The 25,277-nt window shown below is 44.7% G+C and overlaps 1 protein-coding gene and 1 pseudogene across 5 annotated transcripts in view; one reads left to right on the plus strand and one right to left on the minus strand.

Moving 5' to 3' along the window:
• msn (serine/threonine-protein kinase msn) overlaps positions 1-25,277 on the plus strand; it is an 84,209-nt gene that overhangs the window by 10,273 nt on the left and 48,659 nt on the right. For all 5 annotated transcript variants that reach the window (XM_037412308.2, XM_037412309.2, XM_075891623.1 and 2 more), the window contains exons 2-15: positions 2,389-2,454; positions 2,553-2,609; positions 2,969-3,013; positions 3,644-3,724; positions 3,805-3,853; positions 5,391-5,452; positions 5,572-5,662; positions 6,880-6,952; positions 8,288-8,345; positions 8,556-8,610; positions 9,890-10,086; positions 12,352-12,464; positions 13,261-13,472; positions 20,685-20,863. In XM_037412308.2, coding sequence (XP_037268205.2) covers positions 2,389-2,454; positions 2,553-2,609; positions 2,969-3,013; positions 3,644-3,724; positions 3,805-3,853; positions 5,391-5,452; positions 5,572-5,662; positions 6,880-6,952; positions 8,288-8,345; positions 8,556-8,610; positions 9,890-10,086; positions 12,352-12,464; positions 13,261-13,472; positions 20,685-20,863 — 1,338 coding nt within the window. The remainder of the gene's footprint in view (positions 1-2,388; positions 2,455-2,552; positions 2,610-2,968; positions 3,014-3,643; positions 3,725-3,804; positions 3,854-5,390; positions 5,453-5,571; positions 5,663-6,879; positions 6,953-8,287; positions 8,346-8,555; positions 8,611-9,889; positions 10,087-12,351; positions 12,465-13,260; positions 13,473-20,684; positions 20,864-25,277) is intronic.
• On the minus strand, positions 21,687-24,333 carry LOC142812562 (uncharacterized; annotated as a pseudogene).

Genomic DNA, 25,277 nt, shown 5'->3' on the forward strand with positions numbered 1-25,277 from the left:
CTGATTGTCCATATCGAGCCTTGAACAAGCCCGAGCCTACATGAATTGCTATGACAATGTCAGAGCTGTTGAAGTTCATGGCAAGGAGTTGCTGAATGTTCCGAAAATGCTTAGACACTGAACAACCAATGCCCCAGAAACGCTAACGTGAAGAGAAGCTGACTGGGAGCTTAGAGAGGAAAAGGCTGATAGATGGGAGGGCAATCCTGCAGAGAGCCTCATGGCTTTTAAATTTAGCCATGCATGCTCAGCAGTGCACGACTGATCATAAATGGAGTGGGATCAGAAGAGGGAAACACGGTGGAGAGTAGGAAACTTCAGCTTGACGTGAATTTACTGCCAGGTGCACTAGACTGAATCAAAGAAATTGACTTGGATCCTAATTCAATGCGAGGTGAAGTTCCATTTTTTGTAAGTAATGACAGCTTCAGCTATCTTAATAATGTGCTTTGTTGAGGCAACCTGGGAAACTTGAGTGGCACCAGCAGTGAGAATACTGATTTCTGCTGTGTATTTCATGCCTCACAAGCTCAACACAGGTCTTTGCTGCTATTGTGTGGTGTTCTCATCCTTAATGTTTTAGAACTTTACTGCTGTTAAAGATTCCTTGGGCTGCAGATTGATTGGATATCTATTTTTAAATTGCTTGAAGAGAAAAGCATTGATTAGTCTGCAGAAATATCACCTTTGAGCAGGAACTTTTCTTTCTTATCATTTACATTTGATGAAAGATATAGTTCGCTAAAAGTATAGCCCTGGGATGGCAAGCGCTCCTAGACTGATTTTTTATGCAGCAAAATTACTCAATTGTTGCTGCTCCAACGCCACTCCAAAAGTAGCGTTTTCATGTTAGATGAGTTAATGCTGTAGTTATTTGTGTTTAGGTCGTAAGGCCGAACTGGTTGTAACATATTTTAATTATTTTTGCAAACCTATGTCAAGTCGGGACTCGATTCCTCTAACCAAACTGGAACCCTGTAAAAGAGAGAGAGAGAGAGAGAGGGTGTGTGTGTGTGTGTGTGTGTGTGTGTGTGTGTGTGTGTGTGTGTGTGTGTGTGATAGAGAGAGAGAGAGAGACATTTTAATGACTATCAGACATTATGAACATAGCAGCCAGTTATTTCTATGCTCAAAATATTTCCTTGCCTTGTCTATGTAGTTTATACAAGATCTAGTGCAACTCTATACAAGATCTAGTGCAACAAGATCTATGTGGCTTTCTTTAAACATTGCAGCCACATGCTGCCCCTGGTTGTAGCAGGTAGATATTTCAAAGTGGGGGCAATGGTGTACCTTCATCTGTCAGGAAATGATGCTGCTGTGTCACATTATAACCAAAGATGACAGACAGTGCAGTAGGCAATTATGTTGCTTTATCTGAACATCATGCCAGCACTAAATACTTGCACGTTCATGGACAGTGTAGTGGACGTTGTACTGTATGCCCGTACTACAATATTACGCACAGCTGTGATTGAGTTGCATTAACGATATTGCATTCTTAGCAGCTGTAGTGTTGGGCCATATTCAGAAACATTTTGTTGGAATAGACTTATGAGTAAAAGTGCCTTTTACTGCCATGCCCAAATCTCGCGTTATATGCCTAATAATTCATGCAGGCCACAGCACTACCCCCTAAGCTTTAAAAGGGACCTGCAATACTTTTTACAGTAGCCATGGAATGGATTCACTAAAAGCTTATTATCTCAGGAATTTGCCGCGCCCCAATATTTTAGAATCCGTCCAGTACGAGCGAGATTACAAACATTTGTGCCCACGAAAGCACTGAAAGCTAAGCAGGGAGGGATGGTATGGGGAAACAAAACATGTCACGTGTGCCTTGTGGCTTTGAGCGCTTTTTCTCTCCCTCTTTCTCCCCCTTTTTTAATTTGCAGACTTTCGGTGCAACAGCGCATGCTCGCATGGCGAAATCGCGGCCTCTCACAACTGCCCCAGTAACGACCGAGCACACCATGCTCAAATTAGCCAATGGCTGATACAATGGCTGTCACGAGTGATTCTTAAGCTTGTAACTTCATTTGTCGAGAGATGAGAAAGCATTTTTAGCTGACTTGGAGAATTTTTTTAGGCTGCCTGCAGCACTATAATGTTTAGCTCGCGTGATCTCGGAAGCCTTGATTACCGATTGGCAGCGCTTTCTGACCATGCTCAAGAAGTGTTGCAGGGCTCCTGTAAGCAGATGGATGTCACTGCAATTGAAGGCATACATTTAAGTTTACTTTGACCAGTTCACAGTCAGGATTTGTAAATCAACAAGACACTTTTTTGAGTGTATGGTTATGTTGTTAGCCTTGATTTTGAAGAGCCACACTGTCTGCAATCAATTTCAGTTGAGTGGTGCTAATTGTTTCATTGTTAATCCTGCAGGACCCCGCTGGTATATTTGAACTAATTGAAGTGGTTGGAAATGGCACCTATGGCCAAGTATACAAGGTTTGTATATTTGCTATGTATTTAATTGTCTGAACCAATTTCTTGTTTTAGTACAGAGAAATTCACGCCCGCCACCATTTTTTCTTTTTTCGTCGTAGGGTCGTCACACCAAAACTGGACAGCTTGCTGCCATCAAGATTATGGATGTCACTGAGGTGGGTATTTTTATTAAGGATAGATGTATTGCACAGAGGTTGCTCACGAGGGGTGTCGTAGTGCTTAGCTAGTAGGGGTCAGTGATACCTGTTCACAAGGCCATTGTGACGCCACATGTAATTTCAGTGTTGTTTTGTCTTGTTGCAGCATTTCCTGTCTCCTGCTCATTAGCATCAAGAATCGATTTTGCTTTAGTCATGAGTTTGCTATTTTTGAAGCACAGATAATAGCCCGAACTACAGAACACTTGCAGTCAAACAGAATCACTTAAATTCATCGGATATAGCTTGTTTCTCCCTCTTTTTTTTTCTTTCAAAAGACCAAAGTATTTATGTTTCTTTGTCTTTTGGCATTGCAGGATGAAGAGGAAGAAATTAAGCTAGAGATTAATGTTCTGAAAAAGGTAAGTGCATCAACGAAGCATTATGCTTACGATTGCAAGTGTTAAGGTTAAACTTTCGTTTATTTGAGAGCAAGTATTGTAATGAGCCCTTTTGGATAGCTGGTAGAAACTTCCTGGAAGTTTCACATGAAACATAGGTGTTTTTTTTCTCTCTCTTGTTCATTATTTTTACGTAAAGAACTTTTCAAACTTGTGTAACAGGACAGTGAGTAATGCACGAGAAATATGATTGTTGAGGTATGTTCAAGTGATGGGAAGACGGCACAGTTTATTCAGTATCAAGTGAATCTGAGTGCTACACCAGCTGGGGATAAGGAGAAAGAAGTGAGATTGGGCAGGTCTTGCAATGCGAAAAAGATAAACTATTCAAAGGTCCAATGAAGCCATAGCTCTGCTAAGACGGGGACCACAGGAAGGGGACAGGACATGCGCTAATTAAAGGTATTTCAGAGTAGCGTAACAAAAAGATGCTCAAAAAGAGTAAATTCAGTCATTTTTTTTCAATGAAGGAATAAAAAATTTGCTGCTCAGGCAGGGTAATTGGAATTGAATTCTTTGGGAGGATCTTTTACTTGCCGTAGTAAATTAGCTGCTGTGGCTTATGTCTGCTTTCTTTTGTTCTCCATGCAGTATTCTCACCACCGCAATATTGCCACCTACTATGGGGCATTCATACAGAAGAGCCCACCGGGCAAAGACGATAAGCTTTGGGTGGGTATTTCACCTTAGTCTGCTACCGAGTAGATGTGTGCGCAGGCTGGGGTCCTCACAGCTGGTTTTGTCATTTTCAGTTGGTCATGGAGTACTGTGGTGCTGGTTCAGTCACAGATCTTGTCAAGTGTAAGTCTTGATACTTTTATTATCCCTCCATTTAAACAAGTGTCTTTCTAGCTCGTTTGGTGTTATACATACAATACCATTGTAGAAATCTTTTTCTTCTATTAGTTCTTTCGTGAAAGCTTTCCGTCGTAGTGGAATTGCCTAGCTAGAGGATCGAGGTTGCCTGGTGCCTTTAAATGGTAGATCGAAAGTTTACCTAGGTAGATTGAAATGCTGTTCGAAGATGTAAAGTGGCTCTAATAATTGCGGCTGCTTTATTAAGGAACAGGCAGCATTTCAGGACGTGCATTTCATTTTGCACAAATTTACTTTTATTGGGATGTTCATTGGATTGATCCCATCCAATCGCTACGTTAAAACATAACCATTGAACAAAAGCTATATTTCAGAATCGGCATTTAGGTTTCAGTCATTTTGAAGATTGAGCTGTACTCATACGAAAGACAAAATTGCTATTTGAGCCTGCGAATCGCTATCTATGTCACCTTATGTCAGCCATTCCGGCGTTCTCGCTTTGGTCTGTGCAAGGCGATTAATGAAACGGTGGAAACCCATATTATAATTGGGATCCTCGGTGAGCGATTCTGAAACGCTCGCCTGTAGCGTTAATTCTTTCTTATCGTGTAAATGCTGGTTGCAGAGGCATCTGAATCACATTGTACAACTGATCCATTCGCAACTATGTTCGTAATGTTGAATATAGCTTTAGTATCAATATTCTTCATGAAACCGGACAAATTCTTTTAAAAAATAACCGATATATGAGATCTTGGAAAAGGCCTGCCAAATGGCAATGTTAGCTGCCATTTTGTCGAAACAAAATGTCAAGTGTATGTGTGTGTGTGTGTGTGTGTGTGTGTGTGTGTGTGCACGCGTGCGTGTGCGTGCGTGCATGTGTGTATGAACACGCGTGCGCGAGGGTGCATGTCTGGTTACCCATCGGTTTCTGAAACAAAGCAACTCATTAAATTTGCATGATTGAAGTGGTCGCTTGTTGCAGTGTGATTGATAGGGGTGGTCCTTGCAGTTTGCAGGTTTATTTTCAAATATTTCTACTCAACAAAGGACTATGGGTATCATGTTTCATGCAGTCATGGGCTTCTATGTCGGAAGCAATATTATATAAAAGTGTTTTCGGCATGAATGCATGAAAATTTAGCAGTGTGCTTGATAATTAAATTTAAAACAACTAATAAAATGCCTCCAACGGTCAAGGACTATTCTTTTAACAGACTACCTGTGCCACTTTAACTAGAACCGGAAAATTCACTACAGTCGGTGAACTTTAGCAGCCTTTATTGCTGTATTGTAGCCGAAACTGCATAGGAGATATGTGTATTTAGCATTCAATAAGTGAATGCTAGACAAGTCAAGGTCACCCTGCATGTGGAAAAATTTATGGAGAACAGCGGCTAGTTCAGTTAAGCTGCGGTATAGCCCTCAACTCTATGTAATAAAGGAACAGGTTTGAAGCTGAAGTGCTTTAGTGTACATTAAAAAGTGCCAGCCATGACTGCAACCAATGTGGTATTTACAGCAACCAAGGGCCAGTCATTGAAGGAAGAGTGGATTGCATACATTTGCAGAGAGATCCTCAGGGTAGGAGATAGTTTGCTGCTGCAATTCTTAGCCTTTTAATTTTTCGGTTTTCCCATTGCCAACTTGCTACTCACTTGTGCCCTCTCTTCCCCTGCACTCCTCTCTTCCTCCTCATTTAGGGCCTGAGCCATTTGCACGCCAACAAGATTATACACAGGGACATCAAGGGACAAAATGTCTTGCTCACCGACAATGCTGAAGTGAAGCTTGGTAAGTAGTGTGGTGTAGTGATGCCTCGAACACATGTTCTTGTTTCAGTTGTTGAAACTAAGCTTGGTTTGATTGTGTTATGCCTGTTCGGTAGGGGGTTAAGCGCTGCACGTGCAATTTACTGTTGTTGGTTATTGGAGATGCGAGAGAACTATGAAGTACTACTTCATGGCTACTATTACCAGAGTAACCAGTTGCATTTATAATGAGCAAATTTAGGTCTCTTTTTTGACCGGGTCACCTGAATTTTCCAGTGGCTCGTCGCAGTTTTAGGCCTTAGTTGCGTTTGCCCAGAAAAGTTATTTTAGTGATCATCACTTCTAGCAACAGCACATTGGTCATACACTGATGGTGCATTATCGATGAATTTGAGTACACAAGTGTTGAAGTCAAACATACGTTGGGAGAATCGACAAGTAACGGTAATCATGCACTGTAAATGTGTATTCAATTAAATGGAGACTACCCTGAATATGTGCTTTCATTCATAGTTGTACACGTTTTTGCTGTACAAAATAGCGATTTTTTTTCAACTCCCCATCATATTTTTGCAATATTGTTTTATTATAGTACAAATATTCTCGAGTGGAAAGATCAATTTTGCACTTCTTCTGGGTTTCTTTGCAAAAGTTGTGCCACTTTTTCTGTATTTCTTTTGAAATGATTATTTGTTTGTTATCTTGGCTACCTCTGGCAAATCTTGGCTACCTCTGGCAAATCTTGACTACTAAACAATGTCTCACTTGGTAATGACAACTCACTTAATATGCATTTGTATCATCTTATGGTCTCTGAGAAAGATGGTGAGATTCAATTATTTGGTCTCTAAATGGTTATGAATCAAGTGGACTACTTCTTATTGGCATTTGAACATTCTCATTAGTGAGATTCAATTATTTGGTCTCTAAATGGTTATGAATCAAATGGACTACTTCTGATTGGCATTTGAACATTCTCATTAGATTGTTCGAAAACCAGATTAGAAAAGTAGACTGAAGCCGCTAGTGAATATTTCTAAATTGCTTTTATTTCTTCTCCTCTCCTTTTTTTAAAGGATTTCGTTTGGAACTTGGGAACTTTGCTTCATGGCAAAATTGAAATAAATTTGTTCCCTTGCACATTGGCCAGCTCGTGCACTGGTTTCAAAAATTCATGCTGTACCTTGCTGTCAATTGTCGCATTCATATTTATATTTGGTATTTCTTTGTTCTGAACAGTGGACTTTGGAGTAAGTGCTCAGTTGGACCGTACAATAGGACGGCGTAACACATTTATTGGAACTCCTTACTGGTAAGTACTGTTCAGAGGTGCTTGGTTATTCGTGCTCTTTTATGAAGCTTCTCATTACTCTATTATTGTTAGTGTTGGGCTGTGGTAATCTTTCAACAGCATTCAATGTAGACGGGCCTATGTTTTAAAGGCTGTCATTAGCCCAATGCAGTCTATTGGCAGCAGTCCATTGTCGGAAGGGGTTAATAAACTTCAAAGGGCTAAAGCCAAAATGAACTGCCCATATATTGCTGTTAGATTTGGGCACAAAATAAATAGCAAAGTAAAGATCCTACGGCCATTAGCGTGGGTCTGGTCTTAGCGAGCCGCAGGGCACGCGTTAACCGTCGCCGTGGCGAGAACACAATACTGCTCAAGGTTGCAACACTTTATTGTCTGTGGCAACACCAAAACGCAGTACAGCCCGTTGCTAAGGCGCGGCGGGAAAGCAAATGGGCTTACCCACGCCACGGGCGGAAAGTACTACACAGGGTGCCACGAGCACGTCTCTATGGTAAAAGTGATTCACGGAGACACCGGGACCAAGGCCCGGTTGCTCAAGCGAAGGCAAAGGCGCTCGCGTTGGCTTCTGAGGGAGACTAGTCAGTGTAGCTTGGCCACGCACTAGGACACCGTACCGCCCTTCGGCCGAGCGTAAGCAAAGGGGCAACAAAAGGTGAGCGTTCGCTCTGGCGCGAGGCGCCGTCAGCGAAATCCCGACCGGCCCCAAGCAACGGGAGTCGACGGACGGAAAAGGGAATGCGTGCTCACCGTAAGCTGTCCTAGATAATCTTTGACCCGCTCCCGACGCACGCGTGATACCTCTCGGGAGACTTCCCACACGGCGCCACAGTCGACATCTGCAATTGGGTGAGGGGGATAAACATCACTCCTCGCCCTCCCAGCGCGGCAGACATCGCAGGAGGGGAGTCATTCATGTTGGGACATGAGAACGGCAGAAAAGGCGGCAGAGCCCACGTGTAGGCAGCGGGCTAGCCTCAATTCCCACAAGAGCAACATAAAAAGCATAGTGAGAAGATATTGCAAAATTTTTGAGCATTTTTTGTCGTAGTTGCTTGCACAAGGCGTGACAGACGATAGCGAGAACTCAGGGAACAGCATTTGTACTGCAGTTTTCAAAACTGAGCCGTTGGTAATAGGGAGAAAATAAATTTCCAGGAAGGAAAGGCATAAGGATGCAGTTCTAGGCGAGTCAGTAAAGGAAGGCAGCTTTAAATTCTGCCGACTTAAGTTAATTTTCTGCTCTTTTTATGCACACATGCTTACATTAGAAATAATAAGTGTCCTCTGCAAAAGACCATGCCTAAGTTGTTTTTAATTTTTTTTAATACGCAGGATGGCTCCAGAAGTAATTGCTTGTGATGAGAACCCAGATGCCACATATGACAACAGGGTAAATATACATTCGGCATGCATTTAGTGCCTACACTGACTAGTTGCATGCAAAAATGGTTCTTCGGCACTTTGCTTTCCTACATTTTCACCTTTATGTTTGTGTGTTTAGGTTGTTGTTATTTTGGTAAGAAACTTGCCATGTATATCGTGGCTTCAACTGCTGCCAAAGTTTTCCTCGGCATCCCCTACATTGTGTGTACTGTTTCAGAGTGATCTGTGGTCACTTGGAATCACTGCGCTGGAAATGGCAGAGTCGCAGCCTCGTGAGTCATTTAGCTTTCCTCATCTCTTAGAACTGTGTTGTACGTAATGACTGGCAGTGATGGAAGCGCTACTTCAATTGCTTCAAACTGCTCCAAAAAAGAAATGCTGCTCCAAGTCGCATTTGTTAATGATTGCTCCATACGTGCTCCAAAATCGCACTTGGAGAGTAAGAATGACGAACTTTTACTGTCAGACCTCCTCATAAATCCTAAAGAAACTGAAATAAATTGTGTATTATCTTCTAAGTATTACTTGTGTGCAACATTATCTGCTCTCATCTTATCTTATATGCAACAAGAACTGGCAAATTAAGCATACAGCTCATTTGGCTGTGTTCTTTTTTTCTAAGCTAGACATGCAGGCTAGTGTGGTAAAATGTAAAAATGAGCATGATTGTTTTTATCTCATACCCATTATCTATTGCTTATTTGGTAACAGTTACATGGGACTGTGGTTACTTCTAAAATGTGGAACTCAGTGTTTCTGGTTTGATTTGATTTCTGCCACAAATAGTTGGATTTTAAATTGTAGCTCATTTTATATCACATTGTAACCATTTGCCATTTTCTGTTTCATGAAATTTGCAATGATTGTTGTCTGTTGAATATATTTCATAATAAATATTAGTTTTTATGAGATGCTTCGGCAATACGCTGCACCCCAATTAAGTATGGCCAATGTAATATCTGCTCCTAAAACAGCAATAGCTTCTCTAAACTAACATTTTTTATTTTGCTCCGAAAACACTTTGGTTACAAAGCAGTACTTTTCCTGTTTCAAGGTATGCTTCAGAAAGTAAAAAGTCGCTTCCATCACTGGGCCGGCTTATCTTGCCTGGCTGCTAATGTGTGCATTGTAACTGAAAGCCCATATTGTAACCTCTGTAATGATTGAAATGCTCTCTATGTAGATGACGCAGCCTGTAGCTTTTTCACTTCCCCGTAAACTCCTTCTTGGGTTAATGACAAGAAATAATGATAAGAAATGCAAATCTCCATTCCAACCTAGTAGTGATTTGTCATAAATAAATTGTGAAGTGCTGTAGGGGCACTTTGCCTCCATTATTTGTATGACTGGATGTGACAAAAAGAGCTAGGACAGGGCTAATAGAAGCGCATACTGTGTCCTGACTTTTTTTCGTATATGTGAAATACCACGCACAGTTGCAACTCCCACAAAACCATGTTTCCAAGCCGCGCAGTTTGTTTTCCTCGTTTTGTTTAATTCCCTTTGGAACAATGTCATTTACCATGTGCATTCCTGCTGCCCTCATTTCAGCTTTGTGCGATATGCATCCAATGCGGGCACTATTCCTGATCCCCCGGAACCCGCCACCTCGGCTCAAGTCACGCAAATGGGCAAAGAAGTTTCACAGCTTCATCGAGACTGTGCTTGTCAAGGACTACCAGCAGAGACCCTACACAGAGCAGCTGCTCAAGCACCCGTTCATCAAAGATCAGCCCACCGAAAGACAGGTACACATCCAGGGTGTTGAAGCCGTTGTCATTTTGGGTTATACAATAGTTAAACCACAACATAATGAAGTTAGTAAAATCTGGGATTCAGAAGTATTGTAAAGTGTTGATGCTTGGGCAAGTTGGTTATCTTAGAACTTAGCTTGTATTAGCGCGGCTCTATCAAAACATCGTTACATTGAAATTAAACCTTTTAACCGAAGTACGGTCACCACAGGTTCCTTTTGGAATCTGGAAATTCAGGAGATTGGTCGAGTAATGCGGCTGCGCAAGTAGTCATTTTATCAACACGCACAAAAAAAAAATTCAATTTACTTAACCCTGAGTTTCAGTGGCAATGGCTTGACCTTGTTTGCTTGTACCACGCGTGCGACTAATTTTATGGTCAAGCCAGGCCAAGCTACATGAAAAGTCGACATAGCTGCTCTTTCCCATGGTCGCTCAGTTGGCTCAAAGTGTACTTCGCAACGGATCAGCAAGGTTATAGTAAATTCTATGGGAGTCATGCCTAGAATGGCAAAACATTATGTGACAGTTGGGTAAATACAGCAGTAAAAAACGTTATGGCAAGGTTCTACTATAGCCCCACCGTGGTGGTCTAGTGGCTAAGGTACGCCTTGCCGCGGTGGTCTAGTGGCTAGGGTACTCGGCTGCTGACCCGCAGGTCGCGGTTCGAATCCCAGCTGCGGCGGCTGCATTTCCGATGGAGGCGGAAATGTTGTAGGCCCGTGTGCTCAGATTTGGATGCACGTTAAAGAACCCCAGGTGGTCTAAATTTCCGGAGCCCTCCACTACGGCGTCTCTCATAATCATATGGTGGTTTTTGGACGCTAAACCCCACATAAAAGTGGCTAAGGTACTCGGCTGCTAACCTGCCAGTTGCGGGATCGAATCCCCGCTGCGGCGACTGCATTTCCCATAGAGGCGGAAATGTTGTAGGCCTGTGTGCTCAGGTTTTGGGTGCACGTTAAAGAACCCCTAATGGACAAAATTTCCGGAGCCCTCCACTACGGCGTCTCTCAATCATATGGTGGTTTTGGGACATGAAACCCCACATATCAATCAATCTGTTCTGGCAGTGAAGTTGTTTTGGCAACTACTAAAGGTCATGCATATACCCAGAAGCAATGCAGGTCCAATGTGTTGTGGTAATATGGGACAAGCATTCACAGAAATCACGTGCAGCTCAACCATATAGCTACAGGCCCAAGCAGACCTGTCAATTTACCTCTTAGCTCTTCCACTAGTGCAGCACTGAAACTATCTGGCGTTAAAATCATGGAAACACTTACTTCATTACATTGAGGTTCAAAATGCATTGCTTTCTATGAACATGGAGTTGAGAAAAGAGACATACTTCATTATATGATGAAGTGAGATCGTTATGATGAAGTGCATCATATCGAGGCTTAGCTGTAGCTGCACTTTTGAGTATTTCATTTTTCAGCCTGTTTAAAAAGTACAAGTATTTGTATTGTAATTTGCATGTGAAACGTGGCATGGGGGCACCCATCGTGGTAGCTCAGCAGCTGTAGTGTTAAGCTACTGTGCATGAGGATTCAGGTTCCCAGCCATAAATTACATTGGAAGCATAATACCAAGGGCACAATGAAAAAACTCCAGTTGATCAAAATTTATCTCATATCTCCTATGGTGGGCCTCATTGTCATATTGATTTTTGCATGTACATCTCCAAAATTTCTTATTTCTAAATCATGAATGTTATTTGTGTGTGTGTGTGTGTGTGTGTGTGTGTTTTCACTAACATCGTGGGGATACCATTGTACTTTCATGGTATGGTACTTACATGGTACATTGTACTGACATGTAGACAAGCTGGTGCATATCCAACTAACATAGCTGCTAAGTTTACTTTCGACTAATGAAACATTGCTAGAACAAGATGAAAGACAAGAGAGCACAAACATGGATGTTTTGCTGGTTCTGCTATTCTGGCGCTGTTTTATCCAAAATCAGTATGTACCAATCAGTCTAAAGCAAGATTCTATTACTGTGAAGTTGACCCTTTCAACCACCACTTTCTGGTCTCACTGTTTGTATTTCATTTATCCTATTCTCTTATTTGTTGCTCAGGGCAACAAGAATGACATAACATTAGGTTGTAATTGTTGTCTCACGTAATAGGTGTTTTTTACAAATGTGTATCGTTTGTGATGTAATTCTGTCTGAGGCGAAGGGGGGGCATTTTCTAAATTTTATTTTTCATCATTTTGCTTAAGTTGCGCTCGTTCCTTCTCGATGCAGGTGCGTATCCAACTCAAAGACCATATGGACCGATGCCGTAAACATAAGCGCTCAGCCACGGGAGCAGGAGGTCCCAGGGAGGTGCCAGGAGGGCCCGATGATTACCGCTACAGGTTCGTGGCTCACTGAAGCCGTTGTTGCTCGCAACCATGGTGGGAAGTGGCACTAGTTCAGACTTGCATGGCTTGATCACTTTCTCGATATGCTGGTGAGTGAATGAGAGTGTGAAGGTTTTGGTAGCCCCATGGATGTGTATTGCACTTGCAACATGGAAACATGTGGGCCTGGCTCCTGCCTGTCACTTTGTGCATTTTCCATCATCTTGCTTCTACATGTCTTTAATTGCTCACTGCCTACTGCCTTTGTAACTAGGAAAAAAAAATACTCTCAGTTCTCCTAAATATCCTCAGTATTTTAAGTCGAAAGCCTCAGACGCCCCATAAAAAGCGAAAATTTATCTCGAACAGTGGCGGCGTCAACACGACTGATGCAAAAAATATTTGTGTGTTGACATCATTACGTCACATACTAGAAAAAGTGTGATGTTATCATGACATCATCACGGTCGAAGATGGGCAGTTGTGGAGGCAGTGCTAAGCCAGGTGAGGTGCCAGAAAGCTTTTAATCCCTCAGATCCTAAAGGCAGTGCCAAAACACGTTAGGTGCAGCAAACATTTGCCTTCTATCTTTAAGGCAGTGCAAAACCATATTAGAGGCAGAAAGCTTTTTCATAGGGGGTGGGGGTAGATAAATAGATAAGGTCACTTTGTCTTTGGGTTGTCTTAGGCGAACAGATAGCAATGCACTACAAAAAGTGTTCTTGGAATTAGTTTGGCAGTCTGCAAAGGAGAGCATACTGGGCATGCCCTAGGGAAAGTGGTTACTAAAATGCGAGTTTCATCTCTGCAGTGGCAGCGAAGGTGAGGACGAAGATGGTACAGCGGGTGAGCCAGGCTCCGTGGAGCCGGCACAGCGTGACTTGACCCTGAAGCGGAACTTCCAGCAGCTACAGGCCCGGGATGGTACACTCACTTCTCCACAGCAGCAGCAGCAGCAGCAACCAAGCAAGCCTCCCGAGCTTCCTGCCAGGCCACCACCAGTGCCACCACAGAGGGTTATAGGTGAGCGGTATCCACATCCTTATAAGCACCGCATATTTTCTTTTGGATGTAAGTCCCGGTATTTAGGTGTTCTTGTTTTTTGTATGTAACTGAGATAAGCCATGCCTCTCTTGTGTACAAGTGCAGTTTTTGAATGTGTACGCCTCCATGCATGCCGCAGTGGGCGGCCTATTCAACCAACCAGTTATGAAAAAGTGTTTAAGGCAGCCGTATTGTGTTTTCAATGGCAAAGCGTAGGCTTAAAGGTTGAAAGAAACCTTTGCCGAGACATCGGTCAATGGCAACCAACCAAGGATGATAGTTGGAAAATCGTGTCCCCCTTTTCTCAGCTTGCAAAATGATTGCCGGAGTGAGGCCAATCACGGTGGCCTGCAGTTACAGTTATTTATGGTAGATCCCATTTGTTTGTATACAAATCAACAAGCTTTTTAGTATTTAAAACTCTATGAATCTTGACTAGACCATGCCTCCTGTTTGAAAATTTGAAAAATCAGGATCACATAGCATTTACTGATCTGCAACTTCATTGAAAACTTTTGAAAACTTCCTTTGTGGGTGCCATGTTGTTCATACTGAATGTAAGAACATAGTAGCTAAATTATTTCTCTAGCATTGTACACATATTCTCTCTCTAATGGCAGGTTGGATGTATTGACAAAACAGTTGATTTCATCTGTTGCTCAGATGGTCAGACTGCTTGCACCCACAAGCAACAGATGTTATCAATACGATGGCACTCCTGTTGACTCTGTAAAGACGTGAGGACGCTCTATCGAAAATCCAGGCAAATGGAATTGCTCCAAGCGTAGTACAAGAAGGGCATTGCTGGCATTCTGGCTTCAAGCCGCTTTAATGGACCAATAAGGGGGGACATAGTGTGTAGAAATATTTTCTGTGTTTTTTAGACCAAACATGATGAAAATATAACGCTTATGTAGTTTTTCCTGCTGATTTCAAATATGCTCTATTGTTTTGGGGGACAATGTGAAAGAAAGTGCTTGTCAAAAAGTGGATATTATTGTACAGCTAGACAGTGCGATTAGCAATAATTGCAATGCTGCAAGCAGATTTCAGATCAAAGAAGAGCTGGTGATTCTGAATATGATGAAAGTTCAGGAGTCATGTCATGGCTATTACATACTAATAAATTTAAAACGTTTTAAATATATATGGGCAGCAAATGGAAATTCTGTTCTCAGCACTTTGTAATACACAGATTGGCCTTTATGTTAACGAAAAAATTGTTGCTCTAGTTCTTCTAGATAGTAAAATATCAACCCGACAAACTAGGAAAGTCACCAAAGAGCATGTTTTGAGAAAACTGAGAAAAAAAAAAACTCATTCATTTACATTGCTGGACTTGAAAATGCTCAGTATGCACCAGGCATAGTCTTTTTGACTACGAGCCCATGTGTGGGGCTTTTTCAGGGACTGGTTGCTCAGGGGCTGGTTCAGTGGCTTGTCGCTTCTTGGCTGATGCTGCCTGTGCTGTCGACTCTTTTTAGCTTTGCGGCTGCGGCTTTGCTAGCTGGGGTTTTGGCTCAGCTCTTTGATTATGTCTCCTGATGCTTTGATTGCTTTCGTTTAACTTGAGTTCTGATTCTGCCACAGCTGCCTCCAATGTGAATAGAGAAGCATGTCGCTTCTTTGGTGCCAGTGCCCAGATGATTGAATGCAGGCATTCATTGTTGTTTTGGGTTTTCCCACGCTGGCATCGTAACTCTTGGCAGACATGTGGAGGCAGCTTTCGACGAAGTTTGGGAACGAGCTCCCCCTTCGCCTTTGCCGCATTTTGTTTACACCAGGAATTTGGGCCAGCTGGTCACGGAGAGTGGTTTGCCATATCATCATTGGACGTGATGTGATGATAAGTGGCCATCACTGCTGTGTGCATAGCATCAACATCACCACTGTGGGTCTTCAGGGCCCACCCATAATGAATGGTGAACTTAGAGGTCGGGTCTCCTGTCAAGCGGCCCTTTCCCCCAGGGCCTTTGTGTTTTGCAATCAAGTTGCGCAAAGCAGTGCCCATACACTTTTGGACGTGATTAATGCAGTCCTCTTTTTCCACTGGTATATAACTGTAATCCTTATCTTGTAGTGCAAGGTAACTACGGCTGTCCCTGTCGCAAAGCACCGTGGTGTAGCGCAGGTTGTGCCGCTCAAGAGACCTCTTGAACAGGATGAGGGCAGCCTCAATCTCCATTTCCCCAGCGTTCTTGTCACTGTTTTTCTGACACTGGTGATGTTCCTTCCACGCTGCATAAGAAGGGTCGCTTCCCTTGGGGCCCGACTCGCATCCAGCACAAAAGTTGCTCAAAACAACGAAGTCAAGCACCAGCCCGCTGAGCAATTCAATGACTGTGCCGCGACAGAGACCAATATGCGACGAATGACGGCGAGTCATCCATGACCCATCAAACGATATCGCGATGTTTCCCATGTGGCCTATATTAAGTTCGGCGTAAAGTTCGCGAACCGACCGCGCGCATTCGCTCGTCAAATTGCGTGCAGCACGATTGGCCGCGGGTGCCAACTTAGTCTTTACGTAGTGTTGCCACGTTTTCGTGTGAAGACCCCGACGACCGATGCCCATCAACGTGAATACATCATCAGTGCGGTCTGTCTGTTCCCCGTAGCCTGCATGGCATGCGCAGTTAAAATGTTCACAGCAAAAGGGTTATGCACGGAGCGCAGCGAGCTCCATAACGACGCAGTCTCACGCAGGTCGAGCACACAAAACTCAACTTCACGGCGAGTCCAATTTCTCGGTCGTCATGGACAATCTGCAGTTTTCCGTTGCATGCGGTGCACTTTGAAAATGCCAACAAAGCGCTGTTCAGTGTGTCCAAATGTACAGTCGAAACCTGCAATAACGAAATCGCTGGGGAAATCGAAAAATTTCGTTTTCGCGAGAATTTTGTTGCCGCGAGTATGAGACTTAAAAACAGTGATACGGCCAGCAGGGGGGAAATTTATTGCCAGAAGTCGGTCAACTTACCTTGCTGACCCTTGCCATGTAACAACTTCAAAGCTCTCCCTTCGCACTGGAAAAAGTGGTCTCTTGCAACGTCGTCGTCATGTGCGCCGAAGAAGGAGCGAAGGGTGTCCAGTGCACCCAAAACAAGCCGCGGGTTGTTTTGGATGCGCTACCGCGTCGTTCTTGCCCGCAGTCTCGCTGTCAGCGGAGTTAAGGCTAAAGCCGACTACGATAACACGACGCGCTCGTAGACCGCACACCCGCTCGTAGTAATCTGATCATGCATCCAGTGCGGCCACTTGTAGTAATCTGACCGTGCTGCTGCTTACAGCTTCGTTGCATGCGACGAAGCACGTCGCCACGAGTGCGCTAGCGCGTCGTTCCTGCCAAGCAGTCTCGCTGTCCGCGGAGTGAGGGCTAAAGACGACTCCGATGACACGCCGCGCTCGTAGTAACCAGATCGCGCATCCGCCTACTGCTCCTAACTGAAGCGTAATTATATCTTCAGTGATCATCGAGCCTTGAACACGTCGTGAAGTAGCAATTTTGAGAGCCATGTCATCGCGATGCACAAGCAGCAGACGACGATCTCCCGGAGCTAGCATCAGGTCAATGGCGAGGCGAGCTGAGGCAACATGGCGGCCACAGCCAATGAAGCGCCTCGAAGCGACCTTCAAATATTTGCTTTTTGTACGCTTGTTTTTAAAGGGAGAAGCCAGCTGAGGCGGGAAAGTTAAACACGGAGAAATGCTCTTTCCAATGAGCCCAAGAAGCCGGCTCCCGGCCTCGTCATCGCGCAGCCATAATTTTTTAAAAATTGCTGTTTTCTCGCGATTTCCAGAAAAAGTTTCGCTACCTAGGTGGGTGAAATTAACTTTCCGAAGCACTTCTGCGCGGTTTTCAGTGTAGATATTTTGGAATCGGATAGAGAAAGGGTTCCAGAAACTGAAAACTTGATTTTCAAAAAATCGATTTTTTCGCCATTTTTCGCAATCCCAAAGTCGTCGCGTCCCCCCCTTAAGTAAACAAAAGTGGCTGTACCCACGCTAGCGCGGCAAAAGCAGACGTTTACAAATTTTGAGTGCACATAACACGCATACGAGCATATTTTCGACAAATAACTTTTGGCGGGAGGGTAAAATAAGACCCGCACCGTGGTAGAAAATTCGTTAATGCGGGATCGCTGTCCAAGAACATTGCGCTGCCACGAGATACGTAATACATGGGCTTCTGTGAACATTCTCCGGGGATCCGGAACTATTTCGTTGCCGCGGGGATTTCGTACTTGCGGGCTTTCGTTATTGCGGGTTTCGACTGTATAATTGTGAACGTGGTTTTATCAGGCGGCCGAGCTGCTCCATCCGCACTGTCACACAGGAATGCGCGTTTTCGCTTTGTCGCTGCAGCCGACGACAACTCTGAGAACTCACCTTCGGCTTTCGCTCGCTCCTTTTCCAAGTCAGCTTATTGCCGATAGATAGTATCTAGAGGCAACGCACCGCTTCTCGAAGGGTCGGCGGCCAACGGACTTTGCACAGGCTCCGTGACAACTGATGTGGGTGCTAGGCCTTACGTGCTTGCATTGACGACATTGCCATGGGACTCTGAGAGCGTAGCGTCTCCGGGGGGGGGGAGGGGGGGGGTTGCGATATCATGGAGCGCTTCTCAAAATTCGCCACTAGCGTCCGTTGCACTTTTTTTTGCACCAAACTTGTGCCGCGTGCGGAATTTGCGCTCAGGATTTGACATCGTGAAAAGTGTTGTTGCTGACTCTAAGGCACGATGGCACGCATGGACACGCGCCTCAATACGCGGAGCAGACGAATCCAGGAGCCTCTACCAATAGGGAGGCAAGCTCAAGTCGCATGTCATAAGTAGTGAATAGGAAGGCGCCCTGATACCTCTTTTTGTCGCGCATTTTCTAAGCTTCCAATGGTTGAATCAGGCCCGTTCTGGCGGGAATTTGGAGGCGAAAGACTTCACTTTCTCATGAGACCAAGCGGGCCACGCTGGCACGCATGGAGAAGCAAGGGTGCGTCACGGAAAGTGTGAGATTTCAACATCGATATTGACTCAGATTTAGCTAAAAAGTGCTGTATAAAGGGTCCTAGCAGCTAAAATATTGACATTATAGGCATGAAATTCACGGTATAAGTTAGAAGCTGTAGATTTCAAAAACGCAAGTAAAAGAAACAAGTTTTTTTCTCGAGATTTTTCAGTCTCCACAAGCAGTGTCTTAAACAGGCTCAGACTTTTTTTTTTACATTCCCAAATAAGCTTTCCAATTCATACAGTGGACTGAGGCAATCGTGTTCTCAGAATATTGCACCGCTGCACGCTGTGCAGGCCCTTTGAAAAGCAATTTTTTCACCCGACTAATTTCTCTCATATGTGCAATGACATTAACTTGCCCTTGACGTACCAACGAGTTCGTTGATTGGTGCTTTGCCCTAAGAAACGGCACCTTGGCCCTGTGGTAATCCACGTTCGGTCATGCAGTCCATATTTTCATTTTTCTGTGCTACCCTCTCCTGTTTTGTAAAGCCCAGGATGACTGGGAGAAGGAGTATTGCCAGAACGAAACCTCCAAAATAAAGTGGCGTCTCGCTACTTTACCGCAAGTGGAAGGGTGCTCCTTTCACCGCACTTTTTGTTTCATGACACCGGCTCATGTGGGAGAAGCCCTACTCGGTCGTTGGCTACCCACCGATGACAAATTGCTGACGTGTCATGTTGCCAAAGTGGGTGAAGTCGCACAAAGCAGGCTGGTTTTTCCCTTTTCTATGGTGATGTGCTTCTGTTACAATAGAATCTCAATGATACAATTACAGTTGTTGTGAATTTCACAATGTCACAAATTTTAAGGTTGGTTGGAATAGACTACATTATGTAAGATACGCCATGATTTGGTGTTATACGAACGTTTTCCCCAGCCACCACAGATGATACGAGCGTGCGATTGACCGCTCCTAACATCTGCACGCAAGCGGCGCAATGCAGCTCGTCTATGGGACCAAGCCCGTTCACACTTCGCCTCGAAGGGAGTGAATGTGGCAAAATTTACCAGAATTTTTCTTACTTTGCCACCTTAGTGGCTGGAAGACCACGCCGCGAGGCCGATTCGACAAAATCAGTCAGAGGCCAACTTTTCCGCCGCACATTGACAGCTCGCCTTTTTGCTTCACAGCTTTGGCTACACCGGCTGCAATAGCTCTCATACCACGTGATGTTAACAACCAGCTGAAAATTCAGCATGGCAAAAGACGTTGATGGAGGCTGGCGTCGGCACGATCATGAACTACCCGTGCAGCACATCAAAACTCACGGCATCTACAAGAATGTGTTCATCAAGAGCCTGGTTTGGATTTCAATTGCCGCGAACATCTGAAGTAGAAGGTGCAGCATTAGTGAGTCTGCATGCCCTAGCGTGTCTCACTTTTGCACTGCTGGCTGAATCTGTTGCCACCATTGCCGGTGCATCCGCTCATGTTGTTTCTGCTAGCTGTTCCTCGAAACAATGTTTGTAAAGGTGTAAACTGTTTCTTCTCAGTGCTTTGCATGCATAATTAGAACTTAGTACAAATTTTATATCATAAAATGGGCAAAATGGAATGAATTTTCGAGCGGTGAAGGCGGTGACAATGGCAATGGCATGTACAAGGGGCAAAACAAAAGTGAACATTTTCGACGTGTGTTCACGTGGTTTCCCAGCTGCTCTGGCATTTTCTTGTTAATTCTCCGGGACTGATTTCTTTCATGTCAACTTCGCAGCGCGATTTTCTGGCTGCTGAAGCGGCGAAACTTCCAAGGAGTTTAGCCACTTTAGCTTGTTCGATGAAAAGTGCGAACACGCCTTTAGTGCCTGCAGTATGAGTGAGAAAACCGCGGCACTTTATTGGGAGATGGTGAAGGCAGGAAAGTTCAAATGAACGTAATGGACTTTTTTCAGCAAGAAGTAGTTGACCCCACTAAATTCCTTGTTCATTTTTATGATCAGCATTAATTTGTTTTTTGTCCATACGAATTTGGGATGATACGAATATTTTGCGTGCTCCCTTCGAATTCGTATAATCAAGATTCTACTGTACTACGAAAGCTGGCACTATGGGAAAGCTATTTCGCATAATGAAGATAGCTGCATCACATTTTTTTTGCATGCTCAAGGGCTGTGACTGAGTACAACAAACGGGTGTCTTCAGTAAGTGCTTTGCCAATGCTTTTACGCCATGCAGTGGTGCCCGATCCTCCGCCACCCAGCAAGCCATTGCCACCAATCCCAGTGGAGGAAGAACGCAAGCCGGCTACACCACCACGCAACCATCAGGCTGGGGGAGCCCGCGGAAGCTCCTCATCTCACCAGCAGCCCCTGCCGCCTCCACCAAACAGCAGAGGCCCCAACCGAAGGCCTGAGGTAGGCTACCTTTTCTTTGCGCTGCTGTTGGAAATCGCTGCACAAATGGGAAGGAAAGACACTTGCACCAAACAGTGCAGACAGGAGAAAAAAACTATTCTCTTTATTCGTTTTGTTTTTTAATAGCATGAAGCTGCTTCGACAATTGGCTGACATAATTTATTACTCTAAATTAGGCTTGTATGAATATTCGAGCTATTCGAATTTAAATAATTGGGAATTTTGGAGTATTCGAAATGAACAAATAGGTGTATACAGTCGGGCCCACATATAACGGCCCCACTTAAAAGACAAACATTTGCTTAAAATGAACAATATCTGTGTGACTATGAAAATATACATTGTTTCAATGACACAAAATCGCACTTACAACGATCGTCTTCAAGCGCCGCCGATCGGTTTCAGCGAACGGCGACGGCGCTCTGCTGACTTCCCGGGAAACCACTTTCAACCACTGATCAGGCATTGGCGAGGTGCCCATAGATTCTTATTGTTAAGGGGAGATGCTACTCGAAAAAGGTTTTTTTTTTTTATTTCATAACCCAGCTCCTTGAAATTTTAGGTGTTAGTAAAGCTTGCAGTGCTGATTTCATAACTGCAATTATTTTTTTGATAGCTATAGTAGTTCCGGAGTTACTACAACTTTGATATCAAAATATAGTGTTTTTTGTGCACATAATAAAGCTTACTAAAAATTTTCACATAGAATTGCAAAATGGCTCATTCTGCTGCACTTGAGCAGTACAATACAGAAAAGTACCTCAAACAGAAAATTTATTTGCTGCATTTAAAAAAAAATTAAAAGTACTAAATGCATATTTTACATCTCTCTATCAGTGTATCAAGTTGTGTAACAAAAAATCTGTGATGTATAATGCAACCTAAAGTAGATACTTGTATTCTAGAGTGGCTGATTAAGCTCTGTGCAAAATTTCATCAAGATAGGACTATTTTATGCCTAAAAAAGATTGTGCACAAGATGAGAGAATTACCTCAAAATGGAAATCGAGAAAAATGCATTTGAAAGTTGTAAATATGTTTACTCATGATTACACAGTGCGATTTGCACAAAACTTGGTGATATCATAGAAGGGACACAGCTAGAGCACCTAAAATTGTCCTGCTCCATATGTGGATCCTTCTCGCCGCTTGAGAAGGGAGTCATCAAGGCGCGCTCTCTTTGCCACGTTCCGCCGATGGGCCCTTGCCTCGGCTGTTTCACACGCAGACATTCTTTCGATTCTCCTCTGGTCGCGGGATTGGCCCAGGGTGATCAGTTAATCTGGTGGGACTACACCAAGCTCCTCTAGCACGTATTCAAAGCTTGAATGTCCTTTATTGAACCACAACACGGCCATAGCAGCTGCAGTTTCCACTGTTGTCCGGGAGGCAAACTTAGTCTTCGGACACAACAACCAGATTTTGCTGTTCAAAGATTCTGCAGCGTTTTGGGTCTTCCCTTGGATACAACGCACCAGCAACTTTTCATCTGTGAGCCGCTTGTAAATGGGAAGCACAGCCAATCCTTGAGCCTTGGTCAAGATTGGTGTGTGGTCGGGTGGGGCCTCCCCAAGCGCTTCGGCTCGCCTATGCTTGCACCAGGAAGTCGCCCCTTCTGGACAGTATCGGTGGCTGCCTGCTGTGTTGCTCGATGATGAATGGAAATATGAGACCCAGATGGCACGATGCATTTTCAGAATATCACCTCTGTTGTTTGTGATTGCAATACGGTAATAGTTCTGCAGCTTCTGAATTGTGCCATCTGTCAGCTTTTCCCCTCGTGGAAGTCGTGTTGGCAGTTTCCGAAGTGCAGTGCCTAGACGCTTGGCCACATGGTTTGTGCACTCCTCCTTGACCACAACAGCTTCACCATATACCTTGGCCTCAGCGACAGCGGTATAAGCTTTGCTGTCCCCATAACTGAGGAACTTGGTGAAGCGCAATGGTGTTGTGTATGAGGATGTCCTGCCCCATATGCGCAAAGCTGCCCCAGTCTCCATGGCATGAGAGGAGCACTCTGTATTTTTTTCGCCGACAGGTGTGTGGAATGCTTGCCATATTTCTTCCTCATCACCCAAGTCCTGGTGCCGGCTACAGGCAAGGCAGTAATTTGATAGCACTTCAAAATCTAGGCACAAACCAGTGTCCACAGACACAGCAGTGCCAATGCCATTGTGGCTCTTGTGCCCTCTTTTTTGCCATGTGCCATCATACATGACAGCAACATCAGCCCCATCCACTTTCTCTTTAGTTATCATCCGCGCTTTCGCCAGGTTTTCTTGCACAGCTTTGGTAGCTGCAGCATGAACTTTTTTGCCGATTGCAATAAAAGTCTTATGATGCATAGGTATTGGCAGTCCAAGAATAGCGCAAAAACGCGACAGCTGTTCATGCCCAATGTCTATTGCACGCGCAGCCACAACTACCTTCACATTGACAGCGAAGCTGTCGGGCGAGCTGCCGCTTCGGTAGCTCCAGTCATCACCGGCATCGGTGGGCTGTCTTTCCGGCAGAACACGCGGAGAACTATGCACGGCAGAAACCCCTGACTCAGGACACTCACTGTTATCACAGTGCAGCTCGAGGAACGAAGAGAGGCCCTTACGTTTACTTGCGGTGTCGCGAACGACGAGTCCAGCGGTGTGGCATGTTGGACAAACAGCACGGCTTACCATCGATGTCAGTGCGCCGATGTCACAAAATACTCCGCTCACAGAGCCACAAACACTCTTCGTTCTTTCGCTTTCGAACTGTTCAATCTTTTTTTCTGATGCGCTGATGAACTTGATCGCGGCGTCGATTTCGTCAAAGTTCCCGCAAGCCGCCGTATCCCCGCTACCTTGATTAGGCCTAGTGGCCCGCGGCTCGCATTCTTCTACCGCTGCTTTGCGCTTCGGTTTACGTCGACGCCCTTGGTACTTGTTCTTGCTTGCAAACTTTCGTGCTCGGAAGTCTCGCTTCTTCGAGTTATCCATGGTAAACTCGGGAAAAACATAGATACGCACGGCAAGTGCCGATCGTCGCAAGCGCTCAGCGAGCGAGGCCAATCAGATGTAGCCAATGGCGGCCTCGGTAGCGTACCATGTGACCGGTAGAGATGCGCAAAGCGGCTGCAGCTTGGCTTTAAACCGACTTGGAAACGACTGTTTTGTGAAATTCCTCACTAAAATACGAAACTAGGGGGACGCCTGTACACTAGAAGGAGCCTTGATCTACATCACCGAACAAATCCCGATGGCAGACGTCATCGTGTTGCCGAGTGGCGGATTTTCAAAAATAGCCGTCGGATGCGTGAATTGGCGACTTTGGCAGCTACCTTCACTAGCGCTGATCGACTTTTTACCACTTTCTTGTTTGAATTCAGCTATGACCTTGGGGGAAATGATAGTTGAATGATCAAAAGTGATTTTAGAAGCAATGTCTCAAAAGTGGAAATTTTCGCAAAAAAACGCGATTTTTCGACCCGCATCTCCCCTTAAACGCTGATCCTGCCTCCGCGCACATCTAGTTGCCGCCCTCCCCAACCGCTTTTGTTACGCACCCTCCGTTCTTTGTCCCCTCGCTACTCTGAGCACCCTGCATCACCAGACGCGGCCCGTGTTTTCACACTGCTACTAATCCGTCGAAGACCGGTCGAGCATTCCTCCTGTTTTTAATCGCTGGTACTGTTGTTGGAGTCGCCGGTTTGGAGTGACCTGACCATTTGTTAACATCGTCTGTATCCGATCATCTGCGTCTTGTCTTATTTTATCATTCTAGTGAACGCACGTGCGCTACCCCACGCTCTAGGATAATTCGTGATTCGTTTCATGTTTAGAACCTGTTCTCGCTCACTTTGCACTCGGCTCAACATGCCCTCCGCACGCGTGGGGAAGCATAAAAATGGCTATTATTTGCGTGGAACGAATCGCGAAATATTGAAGTCAGTGAGACCGCGCAAACTCGCTGGCACTACAAAACGATTCTTTGACCACGGCCGCCGATTCTTTGAACACCGCCGCACGCGCCGATCCAGGCAGACGTGCTTAGACTTCTGTGTGCACAGGCCCTCTTTCAAGATTTCTTGCACGCGAGTTGCACGTTTTGCGGATTTTTCAAGCAAGCTACCCGACCTGCCTCCTTCCCGCGTGTTTTGGTTTTCAAGGTCGCTTTCCTGTGACCTTGAAAACCAAAACACGCCGTTTCCTGCCGTATTCTCCCCTCTCGTCACTCTATCGCAACTTCTTGCCCTTCTCTCGCACATCTGCTCTCCTCTCTTGATCACAACTCCTTCACCCGTCCCCACAGCTCCGCGACGCCAGCCAAGATGGCTCAAATTCAGAAGTTTTGTTTTCTGGCTAGAAATGGGCCCAAAGCTGTTCCAGGCGTTTTGGCATGTCGTGTGCGCACGTCTTGCTCACTTTCGGTGTGCGTG

This window comes from Rhipicephalus microplus, chromosome 1, assembly GCF_043290135.1.
Source record: "Rhipicephalus microplus isolate Deutch F79 chromosome 1, USDA_Rmic, whole genome shotgun sequence".
Taxonomy (NCBI): domain Eukaryota; kingdom Metazoa; phylum Arthropoda; class Arachnida; order Ixodida; family Ixodidae; genus Rhipicephalus; species Rhipicephalus microplus.